Source organism: Balaenoptera musculus, chromosome 5 (assembly GCF_009873245.2).
Source record: "Balaenoptera musculus isolate JJ_BM4_2016_0621 chromosome 5, mBalMus1.pri.v3, whole genome shotgun sequence".
In the NCBI taxonomy this organism is placed as follows: domain Eukaryota; kingdom Metazoa; phylum Chordata; class Mammalia; order Artiodactyla; family Balaenopteridae; genus Balaenoptera; species Balaenoptera musculus.
This window is the reverse complement of record NC_045789.1, coordinates 126,431,102-126,443,111: the sequence shown is the minus strand read 5'-3', so window position 1 is coordinate 126,443,111 and position 12,010 is coordinate 126,431,102. Positions and strand designations below refer to the sequence as shown.

At 35.6% G+C, this 12,010-nt stretch overlaps 1 protein-coding gene across 4 annotated transcripts in view; it reads right to left on the bottom strand.

Moving 5' to 3' along the window:
* LARP1B (La ribonucleoprotein 1B) overlaps positions 1–12,010 on the bottom strand; it is a 130,077-nt gene that overhangs the window by 95,677 nt on the left and 22,390 nt on the right. For all 4 annotated transcript variants that reach the window (XM_036852539.1, XM_036852540.1, XM_036852541.1 and 1 more), the window contains 4 exons: positions 9,483–9,626; positions 9,078–9,243; positions 5,242–5,386; positions 435–609 (listed from right to left, as the gene is read on the bottom strand). In XM_036852539.1, coding sequence (XP_036708434.1) covers positions 435–609; positions 5,242–5,386; positions 9,078–9,243; positions 9,483–9,626 — 630 coding nt within the window. The remainder of the gene's footprint in view (positions 1–434; positions 610–5,241; positions 5,387–9,077; positions 9,244–9,482; positions 9,627–12,010) is intronic.

Genomic DNA, 12,010 nt, shown 5'->3' with positions numbered 1-12,010 from the left:
CCCAATTCTGATTTAGAATATAGGTCATCTTGTCATTTCAAGACAAAGTTGAAGCACATAAGAAAAAAATTAAAGGAAGGCTAACCCCACTCTTGAGTATAAGACTTTTAGACCATTCCAGTCTTACAAGGGGAAAACTGGCGGAATACATCTATAATCATTTAGTAAAATTAAGAAGATAGGTAGAAACTCCACATGTGACAAAGTAGACAAATAAGTTAAGAATAAATAGAGCAGAGCTCCTCCCATAATTCTTAAATCCCTATTTAATTTATAACTTTCTGTGGGAGGCAATACGAATAGAATTTAAAGCATCATAAGTCACTGGGTTATCTTTAATTTTCTATTGAATCTATATAAACTTTAAAAAGGATAGGTAAATTGGACTAAATAGCCCACTGTTATGCTGTTTGCTCTAGAAGAAAAGCTGTTACCTGTATGTGAACCAAAGGCTTGGCCTGGTACAAACTCTGGGCAATCAATCAGTTGAGAGAAGTCTGTTTGTGGCACACTACGTGGAGGAGGGCCCGGAATTGGCCATTTTTCTGGTTCTATCTTTTTTCTCATTTTCTCGTCCACAATTTCCACTTCTGTGCTATCTTTCAGTGCCTATAAATAGGAATTTTGAGTTACTAAAGAACATTCATTCAAAAAATTTAATTGTACCTCCTATACTTCTAATAACCTAAACATTTTTTAAGTCTGAAATCAGCATAGGATATTACAGTTAATGTAATATTTCTCAGAATATCCATGAACAGAACAGATTTTAAAATAATTTGCCCTTGTAAGGTAACAAATATCCTGATTTAACATATAGCAAATTATTCTAATTGTGAAAACCAAATTTTCAATTAAGGAGTATTGCATCAACTTGAAGCAAACTACTATAATTTTTTATTGACAATTTTTTCCGCTCCTATTTCCTTTAGTTTTCCCTTAATATAATATCATCAAATAAAATTTAGGCATTATATTTAATTATTATAATAAATACCACCATTATTGAATAATAAACACACACATGCAGAGATTCCTCATAACACCTTGTAAGTGTAAAGTAGGTTTCACAGATGAGGAAATTGAGGCTCAAAGAAATAAAGTAACTTGATAAAGGTTATGGACTTAGTATGAGGCAACACCAGGACTCAAACCATTTATTATCTGTCCAACACGAAAACTCTCAGCCACTAGGATATGGTGGCTCTCAAAAATAGCTTGCTGTAATTTAAGGATAAAATAAAACTAGAACAAAATTTCTTCCAAATAAAAATTACAGCCTTACTGATCTGAATCTTCCCTGAAATTCAAGGATACTCACACCTTTAGAAACTAGGAAAAATACAAATATAAAAACTCAACATATAAACTGTTAACTTATAAAGATTAAAACTCGCTATATTTTAGTTGGAGAACACATTATATGTATTACTTTAAGTATCTTACATTTGTATGCCCTTAATATTAGTATCATACTTACTTCTCAAGTAAGTATATTTTCTGTAACTGGACATTACTTTAAAATTAGTATTAAAATTATTTAAAAACAAACTCTTTTGATGGGAATCAGGATACTCACTGAAAGAGAAGAGAGTCTGAAATATGGAATGAAGGAAATAAGGAAGAATCTTACAGTAAAGCGTCTGAGTTGCTGATATGTGTATTTTTTTAATGTATTTTTCTAGTTTTGTCCACTGAATGTTCTAGAAGCAATGACACCCCAGTAGCAAAGCAGTATACCCAACATCCAGATCTTGCAATAACATGGATGAATTTCAAAAACTACAAATGAAAGAGCCAGGAGACAGAAGAACTCTATTTACACAAATGTAAAGAAAAGACAAAATAAATCTCTGGTAACAGAATCAGAAAAGTGCTTTGGTTTGGTGGGGCAAAGGGTGAGGGGATGGGGGACTGACTGCAAAGGGCCACTAAGGAAGTTTTTAGAGTAATTAACTATATCTTGTTTGGAGCAGGCTTATACAATTTTCAAAACTCGAACTGAACACCTAATAGCCCTGCATTTTACATCATGTTATTTACACCTGAATTTTAAAAAGAAAAAGAAAAAGAAAAATCACCTTAAAACTTTGCTATGGGTTTAAGTTTTTCAAAATGTTTTGGAAAAAGACCACCAACACTGTTCGCTGGTATGTGAAGCAAGTCAAACTCTGAACAGCAGTAGTTTTAATTGGTTCAATATTTTGGAAAAACGTTTAGCAGTATTTACAAAAGCTAAGCTCGTATATATATATATATATGTTTGTATACACACACACACAAACACACACGCACACGCAAATAACCTGTTACCCATCAATTTCACAGAAAAATAAGTGCATATGTCCATCCAAAAATATGTACAGTAATAATGTTCACAACAGTCACATATTCAAGCTGTAAAGAATCCAAATGTCTATAAGAGGAACCCGAAAAAAGTTATATTCATACAATTGAATACTACTGCAAAATGAAAAATAAACAACTGCCACACACAACAACAACATGGATAAGCCTTACAGAAATAACAAGCAACAGTCAGATATAAAAGATTTCAAATAACTTTGATTATTAAATGTTTAAAAAACAAGATGAGGGACCTCTCTGAAAAGCAACTACTTTGAGGAGAACAGTGATTCAGACTAGGAGGGAGTACAAGGGAGCTCCCTGGGATGTTGAAAATGTTCTATCTTAATCTGTGTAGCAGTAACACAAGTATGTACATAGGGGAAAGTCATTCTTAATCTTATAACTTCTAATATACAATGTATAAGTTATGTCTCAATTTAAAGAAAAATTTTCAGGAAAAAATTCAAAGTTCTTTATATATAGCTATTGAATGATCTTCCAATATATGCTATTTTTATAAAAGGAAGGGGTATAACAGTATATGTAGCAAAACATGAACTATCTCAGGAAGAATACACAAAAAAGAAGTAACACTACTTGCCACACCAAGGAAGGTTTAACTAGTTCACTGTTGGTGAAAGATGAGAAGGAAATTTTTCACTATATACCCTTTGAATATTGAATCACAGGGAATTAATTCCCTACTGAAAAGAAAAAAACAAAAAAAACTCAAGAAGAAAATAAAGAAAACAGAAAGGGGGAAAGTTGTAACTCAGGCCTTAAAAGACTCATACAAAAACTTAAAAGGCTCACAGCATACACAAATTAAGGAAAAGATCTAGACAGAGTTAGACATATTTTTACTAAAACCAAATCTTGGTTATCTTGAACTCCTAAACAATGAGCTACAGTATACACTCAACATTTCTGGGTATCTGAGGGTTTTTTTCCTATTATTTTCTATTATTTCTATTATATTGTACTATAACTATGTTAAGTGATAACACTGCAATAGCCATCATTATTACAATATACATATGTATCAAAGTAAAAAAAAAAAACAAAAAAAAGAAAAAGAGTGAGGTAAGGTGAAAAACGAATGGGAGAGGAGGAAACAGATTCAGTAAGTTTAGCTGTGTAGACACTCAACCAGAGCAGATACAGGTGTTAGCTAAAATATATTCTGCTTCTTTTGATAGTTTTTTCAAGACAGTTAAGACTTAAGCATATTCAAATACATATAGGAAAAAGCTGGTAGAAACGAAGATAAAAGGAGTAATCAACAGAAGGATATCCTTGAAGACTAACAGTAACAGCAAATTCTTATTTAGAGCTTACTGTGTATGCCAGACTCTGCCATTACACATTTCATAGTCATAACAACCCTATGAAGTATGTATTGTTGTAACAATTTCCACTTTACAGAAGTCTCAGGACCCTGCCTGAAGTCACAGAGCTAGGAGGATATGTATGCAGGTTCTAAAGTCCATGCTCTAAATCAGTATGTTTATACTGCAAAGCCTAATGAAGCCTTACCTTCTTAAGGGAAAAAAAGACATCTTTCCCACTGTAATAAGTGGTAGGTACATAATGAATGTTAAGTGAATTCAGACCTATGCTATTCTAAATCACTATGCTTACGTGTTTCTATGTTTCACAGTAGTATTATTTCTTACTGTAAATCAGTCACTGTGGGGACTTCGCTGGTGGCACAGTGGTTAAGAGTCCACCTGCCAGCGCAGGGGACACGGGTTCGAGCCCTGGTCTGGGAAGATCCCGCGTGCCGCGAAGCAACTAAGCCCATGCACCACAACTACTAAGTCTGCACTCTAGAGTCTGTGTGTCACAGCTACCAAAGCCCCCGTACCTAGAGCCCATTCTCCGCAACAAGAGAAGCAACCGCAATGAGAAGCCCACGCACCACAACGAAGAGTAGCCCCCGCTCACCGCAACTAGAGGAAGCCCGTGCACAGCAGCGAAGACCCAATGCAGCCAAACATAAATAAATAAACTCTACAAAAAAAAATCAGTCACTATGTATTAATAATGCTAACCATAATGGTAATGCAAAAGTTTTTTTTTTTTTTTTAAATATCCTGTCCCGGCCTTCCCTGGTGGCACAATGGTTAAGAATCCGCCTGCCAATGCAGGGGACACGGGTTCAAGCCCTGTTCCGGGAAGATCCCACATGCCGCAGAGCAACTCAGCCCGTGTGCCACAACTACTGAGCCTGTGCTCTAGAGCCTGCGAGCCACAACTACTGAGTCCAAGTGCTACAACTATTAAAGCCCGCACACCTAGAGCCCATGCTCCACAACGAGAAGCCACTACAATGGGAAGCCCATGCACCACAACGAAGAGTAGCCCCGGCTCGCCCCAACTAGAGAAAGCCTGCACACAGCAACAAAGACCCAGTGCAGCCAAAAATAAAGAAATAAAATAAATTTATTAAAAACATAAAAAAAGAACACAACTAGAAAGACTACTTTAAATTAGCCCTCTTTATACAGGAAAAACTTTAAATTTAAATTTAAATTTAATTTAATTTAAATTTTAATTTAATAATTTAATACATGCTATTTTACAGCAACCTGAAGACTAAAGGACCAAGAACACCCAAGAATGTTCAAGTTTGTGCTGGGGTTCAACCCATCTAAGAAGGATCAGGTTAAAAACAGGTGGAAACATCATTAAGTAATCCTTTGAGGGGTCAGAGATTTATTTGGGTTTTATAAAATGGCAAAAAAGCCTTGAGATACAGTCTAAGCCTTAGGTAACTACAGATTGTTTTTGCTTTTTTCCTTAAAATTGTTTAATAGACTCTATTTCTTAGAGCGGTTTTAGGTTCACAGCATAACTAAAGTACAGACTGTTTTGTGTATGAAAAATTACCTCTAAAATGAGATTAAGGTTTGTAGTGAGAGCCTGAACACGGTGGAAACCAGCAATCAGGGAAATAGGCAAGAAACCTTGCTCATCCATCTTTCTCCTAAGAAAGAAGTCCCGTTCCAAGTTTTCTATACTGAAGTAATATTCACTGAAAAAAGAAATAAAGAAGTAAATATAAATTTCATCAATTTATTCAACAGAATATTAAAATGTCTATGGCTTATAATATCAATTGTTATAAAACTATTTTGATTTATTAATTACATTATATACATTTAACACAACATACATAGGGTAAATATAATAACAACAAAACCCTACTGTTAGTAATTTCTCTTACACAGGTAGAAAGAAATTTAGAATACTATCTTCCCAAAAACATACTTCTTTGTTAGATCAGCTTTACCCAGGTATAAACAATTAACCATACTTTAAAACAGTTCAATAATTAACTTTTTAATGAGTCAATTAAGTGAAAAATTTCATTTCAAAGCTATTTTAACTTGCTTCATTTAAACACTAAATAACAAAGTTAAACACATCAACAGACTGCCTTCCAACTTTTTCCCATCACTGAAAATAATGGTATATTGGAAGTATTCTTTGTCAAGTTTACAGAGTAGATTAGTTTGTTTTCTAAATTGGCGGGGTACTGACATTGTTTAATACTTCCGAACCCTAGCATTCAGCACAATGCTTAGTAAAAACTGAGTGAATATGTGGGCACAGATGCACACAATTTTATATTTGAATGGTTCACCATCTCCCCCCTTCGAGAGGCAGAACTATAAAAGACGTTAAAAGTGAACAGAATACAGTTAAACAAAGAATATCTGCAACACCATGAGGTATATACATGGGCAAAAAAAATACAGAAGCAACTTATACACCCTAATCTTCTCTCTAGGAAAGTATAGAGAGAAGTGTAAATGAACAAACTGTATGATCAACAACTACAAGTTCCAAGACATAAAGATAATATGAAGAATACATATAATAATGGCATTTGAGAAACACGTTTAAATTACAGCCTGCATATAAAAAAAATGAGAACAAGATTCTAGAAAAACAGAACAAGAGGATAAATAGGGGGAAATGTAGAAAAGAATAATACAAAAGAAATACATGACATCAAATGAGATGGCTTACAGTTTAAAAATCCTACACTGTTTCCAAATCACAGAGCAAGTTTTCAAAGAAGGGTGGCAAATGATAAGAAAGCACACCAGCTCATATATTTGGGAGTAAGACTGGGGAACTCAAGATACCCTTGAATTACTTAGGTCAAATTTTAACTTTGAAGAAATAATCACCTACAACTGAAAACTGGCTTTGAGCTACCTTTCACTGGGTGGGAAAAATGTCTTATTTTAGAAATGTAAATACCCAAGTTGCTTCTTTATACTCTGATATTTATCCAACTATCAAAGTGCAAAGCTCCCTTAGATCAGTGAAATACAACTGACATCGCAGTAACACTAGTAAATCATTTACCCTTCTTAAACGCTGAAGAAAATAATTGAAGTCTTGAAGAAATGAACATTCTGATTTTTGTTATGTCTCAAAAGCCCTTTCACAGTGGCTAAAATGCAGTAGGCACGTAATACATACGCATAAATTCGAAATTTTCAGACATTAAGACATCTGATTTAAACACAAGTTAAAAGTGTTCTTAGACAAAAACTTCTCTGAATAATTAGTGAGATGCCTTTTTAATCTAGTACTCTGTGAGAAACACAGTATCTAAATAAATTCATAAATCACTATTACCTACAGTATACACTTTTTAAAACTTCTAACGGGCTGCAAACATACTTATGTCTAAATCTGAATGCCAAGAGACTGCCCCAGTTAGAAATAATCAAGATCTTCCATTTTTAATATCCTGACATCAAAAATGTCAAATTATTAACATACATTTTCAGTTAAAATGATTTTAAGAACTCAACCATCCATAATACAGTTAAGCCTCCTACTTCAAAATATTTAGCATAATATTCCTGAAGTACAAGAAGTTTTTCAGTAACTTCTCAAAGAGGAAAATCCAAACCCTAATGAAGAAGCCTATCTATGTCTGAGAAACCTTAAAGACACAAAGTCAAAAGCATGACTCCTCAAATCCAGATGTCCACTAATCAGAGAGCAGTAACAGTGAAGAGCCATTCTAAACCTGGTGCTCTAGTATCTGCCAAAAACTCTGCTGCTAAATAATAACAAAAAAAGGAGTCATGCCCAATGCCATGTCTGATACTTTGTTCAGTGTCCTAGGGGACATTATCATGTCCTACCTTAGAAGCTCTGGATTCTACACTGCATGATCAGAAATTTTGTCAACACTGAAGTAGCTATGCTCCTCCCTCACTTGCATGAGCACATTAGAGGCCGATTATCCTGACATGGAGTTGCATGTCCACTGTCAGGTCTCAGAAGGGACCTGGCAGCAAGAGTTACAAAGGAAGACAGGAATAGTGTTTTGAAGTTGATAGCCACATGCCAGGCACTTTCTGCCCATAAAAAGGCCCTTTTCTTTAGTGTTTGTGTCAACTGTAACAAAAGAAGCAAAAATAAAATAAACAAGTTGCTTCATATTGTAAGCCAATCAAATCCACCATGAAGGCATCCCAGGAAGATGCCTGGCTGATGCTGATGAAGATATTATTTTCTATTAATGGACTAGGGTCCATTTTCTTTTTAAAATAAAGGTGGATGTTTTAAAAATGCTTATGGGGCTTCCCTGGTGGTGCGGTGGTTAAGAATCTGCCTGCCAATGCAGGGGACACAGGTTCGAGCCCTGGTCCGGGAAGATCCCACATGCTGCGGAGCAACTAAGCCCGTGTGCCACAACTACTGAGCCCACGTGCCACAATTACTGAAGCCCGTGCGCTTAGAGCCCGTGCTCCGCAACAAGGGAAGCCACCGCAATGAGAAGCTCGCGCACCGCAACAAAGAGTAGCCCCCGCTCACCACAACTAGAGAAAGCTTGGGCGCAGCAACGAAGACCCAACAAAGCCAAAAAAATAAAAAATAAATAAATAAAAATGCTTATGCCTTTTCAAAAATAGCCTTTTTCCTTCCCTTTATAAGGATAAAAAAAGGTTCAAATTTCAGTAAATTAGTTAGGCACATCACTTGGAAACACTTTTCTCACCACTATATAAACACACTATATAAATATGCAAATCATCCTACACAATACTAACAGGCAGAGGGGTTACTTTTTGCTTAAAGATAATAGAAAAAACTAATATTCTCCTAAACTTCAAGTTCAATATTCAGAAAGCAACTATTACAAGAACTAAAATAAAAAGCCTAAAACTAAAAAAGATTAGGTACTCTCCTTTGAATATGTGTCACAAAGAAAGAGAACTTAAAAGTTAAAAAACAAACTTACGATTCTGAAACCAATTGTTATAAAAGTCAGAAGATATCACCATTTTTTGCCATTTATGTTCATTTGCAAATTTTAATATAAACATTTATTTGCAAATAAGCTAAATTTTACTTGTTCAATTTCAAATATATGAAGTAGTTTTATATTCTTATATTTAATCATTCATATTATGCCGTGACATTTTAACTAATATCCTTTAAGCAGAGAAGTACCTCAAGAGAGAAAGCAGGAGTCTTATATAAGTAACAACATGAACCAAAAATAAATTTTTTAAAATACTTTATACATGCTCTACTAACATTTCCTAGAAACAAAATATAAAATACTCTTAAAATGTTCTAATTTTACTAATAAACAGCTTAGAAAATGTGTTATATTATCAATGATGTTAAAGTTTGATATTACAATGGATTTTCCTGCCCCATCTGTTTATGTCTGATTGACTTACATTTGGCGTTTAATATACTCTTTAAGCAATGCTTCTTCCACAGGATACACCTGTACGCCTGTACCATCATCATAGTAATACATCATACTGGTATTAAGTTCTGTTTGAAATGGTTGACCAGTCCTTTCACCATGTTCTTGATAACCATATGAATAATCAAAGTTCACTTGATGTAATAAAGAAAAAGAAAAATGATCACAGATTGAAAAAAAAAAAGAAATAGTTACTATAAAGAAAAATCCAAAGTGAAGTATCTCAAGGGGTAACAAACAAATACAAAACCATCTTTATTATCAGACAAGTAAAATCAGTTAAAACAGTATATGGGATAGTGGGAAAAACAGATGACTTGCACACTTTTTTCAGTGTTCATCTAATTTAACAAAACAAAAAATCAAGTCTTACGTCGAGGATTTCCTCTGCCCCGTCCTCTTCCCCGTCCTCGGCCTCTTCCTCGGCCTCTAAAGGTACCTCGGATATTACCACCCTCACTTCTCACACTGGAAACTTCATCTTGATCCTCTTTCTTTTCTCTTTCACGCCTCCAACCTTTTTTAAAATAAAAATATTTTTATACATTCCAATTTGCAACTATGAAAACATGATTATCTTTATGAAAATGTGGTAACCACCCCTCCCCACTTTGTAACTAGTTATTAGTAACCAGTCATTATTCAGAAAGATACAAACTTAAGATATTCCATAGGAATTTGTCAAAATGTCTCTGGCATAAAAGACATCTTATGTATTGACATACAAAGAAGATATTCTGATAAGTAAAGTAACATACTAAAAAGATAACGAGATCATTTGCTAAAACTGTACTGTTAAAAATTTAAGAAGTTCCAAGACAACTGAGTTTTGTACTATATAAAACTCCTAAAAAAAAAAACTTATTTTCACAATAATACTTATTTTAACAAATAGGAATTTTTTTAAGGAAAGGGTGTTTCTATTTAAGTAAAAGACATTTCTTTTAAAGAAAAAAGGAAATGAAAACTGGGAGAAGATATCTGCAGCACAATATAGCAGTTATATCCAGAATACATATAGAACTCATACAAATGTCTCTTATGCCCTCGTGCATCCTCTCTCTCTCTCTCTGTGTCACACACACACACACACACACACACACACACACACACACACACACACCGCAACCAAATAGGAAAAATCATTAAAAGACTGGCAGGGCAAACAAGGAAATGCAAATAGACAATAAAAAAAACGGTGCTCAGCCTCAGTGGCCTTGAGAAATGCAAATTAAGACAATGAAAGAGTATTTTTTTAATCTGTCCCAGTCTGAAAAACATTTTAAGGTCCCATAATATCAATTTTTTTTGTTTTGTTTTTTCTTTTTTGGCTGTACTTTGTAGCATGAGGGATCCTAGTTCCCCGACCAAGGATCGAGATCAAACCTGTACCCTCTGCAGCGCTGCAGTGGGAGCACAGAGTCCCAACCACTGGACCGCCAGGGAATTCCCAATAGCAAATGTTGACCAAGACAGAACTTTTGTATAATGCTGGAGTAAAAACAAGTACATTTCAATTTTGAAAAACAATTGGAAACAATCAAATAAATGTAAAGGTATGTATACCCCAGAGACCAGGGTGTTTCAACCATGGCATAACTGACCTTTTGAGCCAGATAACTCTTTAGTGTGGAGGCTGTCCTGGGTACTGTAGGATGTTTAGCGATATCCTTGGTCTCTACTCACTAGATACCAGTAGCAAGTTTTAGAATTTTAAAGTCGTATTTTGTGGACAATTGAGTAAATATAACTATTGACTAGATTTTAGATGATATAATGAATTAGTGCTGATTTTCTTAGATGCTGCATTTTCTTGGGACATCAGTGCTGAAGTGTCACGATATCTGCAAGGTACTTTCAAATGATTCAGCAGATGGATGAATTAAAGATAGCAGAGTTACTAAATCTAGATGGTGATTAGACAGGGACTCACTGTACAGTGCTTTCACAGGACAATATGCCTTAAAAATTATCAGACAAAAAGATTTCAGTAGAAAACTATAAAAGCAAATGCTCAGGGAATTCCCTGGCGGTCCAGTGGTTAGGACTCAACACTTTCACTGCCAAGGGCACGGGTTCAATCCCTGGTCGGGGAACTAAGATCCCACAAGCTGCGTGGGGTGGCCAAAAAAACCCAAACAAATAAAAAACACAAATGCTCAGCCAACTGCTTCCACATATCCTCCTGTCCTCTTCTTTCTGAAACTTGAACAAACCCTGCTGAAATAATGTATCTGGGGAATGATTTTTTTTTTAATTAATTAATTTTATTTATTTATTTTTGGCTGTGTTGGGTCTTTGTTGCTGTGCGTGGGCCTTCTCTAGTTGTGGCGAGCAGGGGCTACTCTTCGTTGCAGTGCGCGGGCTTCTCATTGCGGTGGCTTCTCTTGTTGTGGAGCACGGGCTCTAGGCACACGGGCTTCAGTTGCAGTACAGGGGCTCAGTAGTTGTGGCTCACAGGCTCTAGAGCACAGGCCCAGTAATTGTGGCGCACGGGCTTAGCTGCTCCACAGCATGTGGGATCTTCCCGGACCAGGGCTCGAACCCATGTCCCCTGCATTGGCAGGCGGATTCTCAACCACTGCGCCACCAGGGAAGCCCTGGGGAATGACTTTTAATGAAAGCAATACCATTAAATGAAAAACTGATGGGACACTTTATTTATTTAAATAAATAAATAAATAAATTTATTTATTTATTTTTGGCTGTGTTGGGTCTTCGTTGCTGCGCACGGGCTTTCTCTAGTTGTGGCGAGCAGGGGCTACTTTCGTTGTGGTGCGTGGGCTTCTCATTGTGATGGCTTCTCTTGTTGCAGACCACAGGCTCTAGGTGCGCTGGCCTCAGTAGTTGTGGCACGCGGGCTCAGAAGTTGTGGCTCACGGGCTCTAGAGCTCAGGCTCA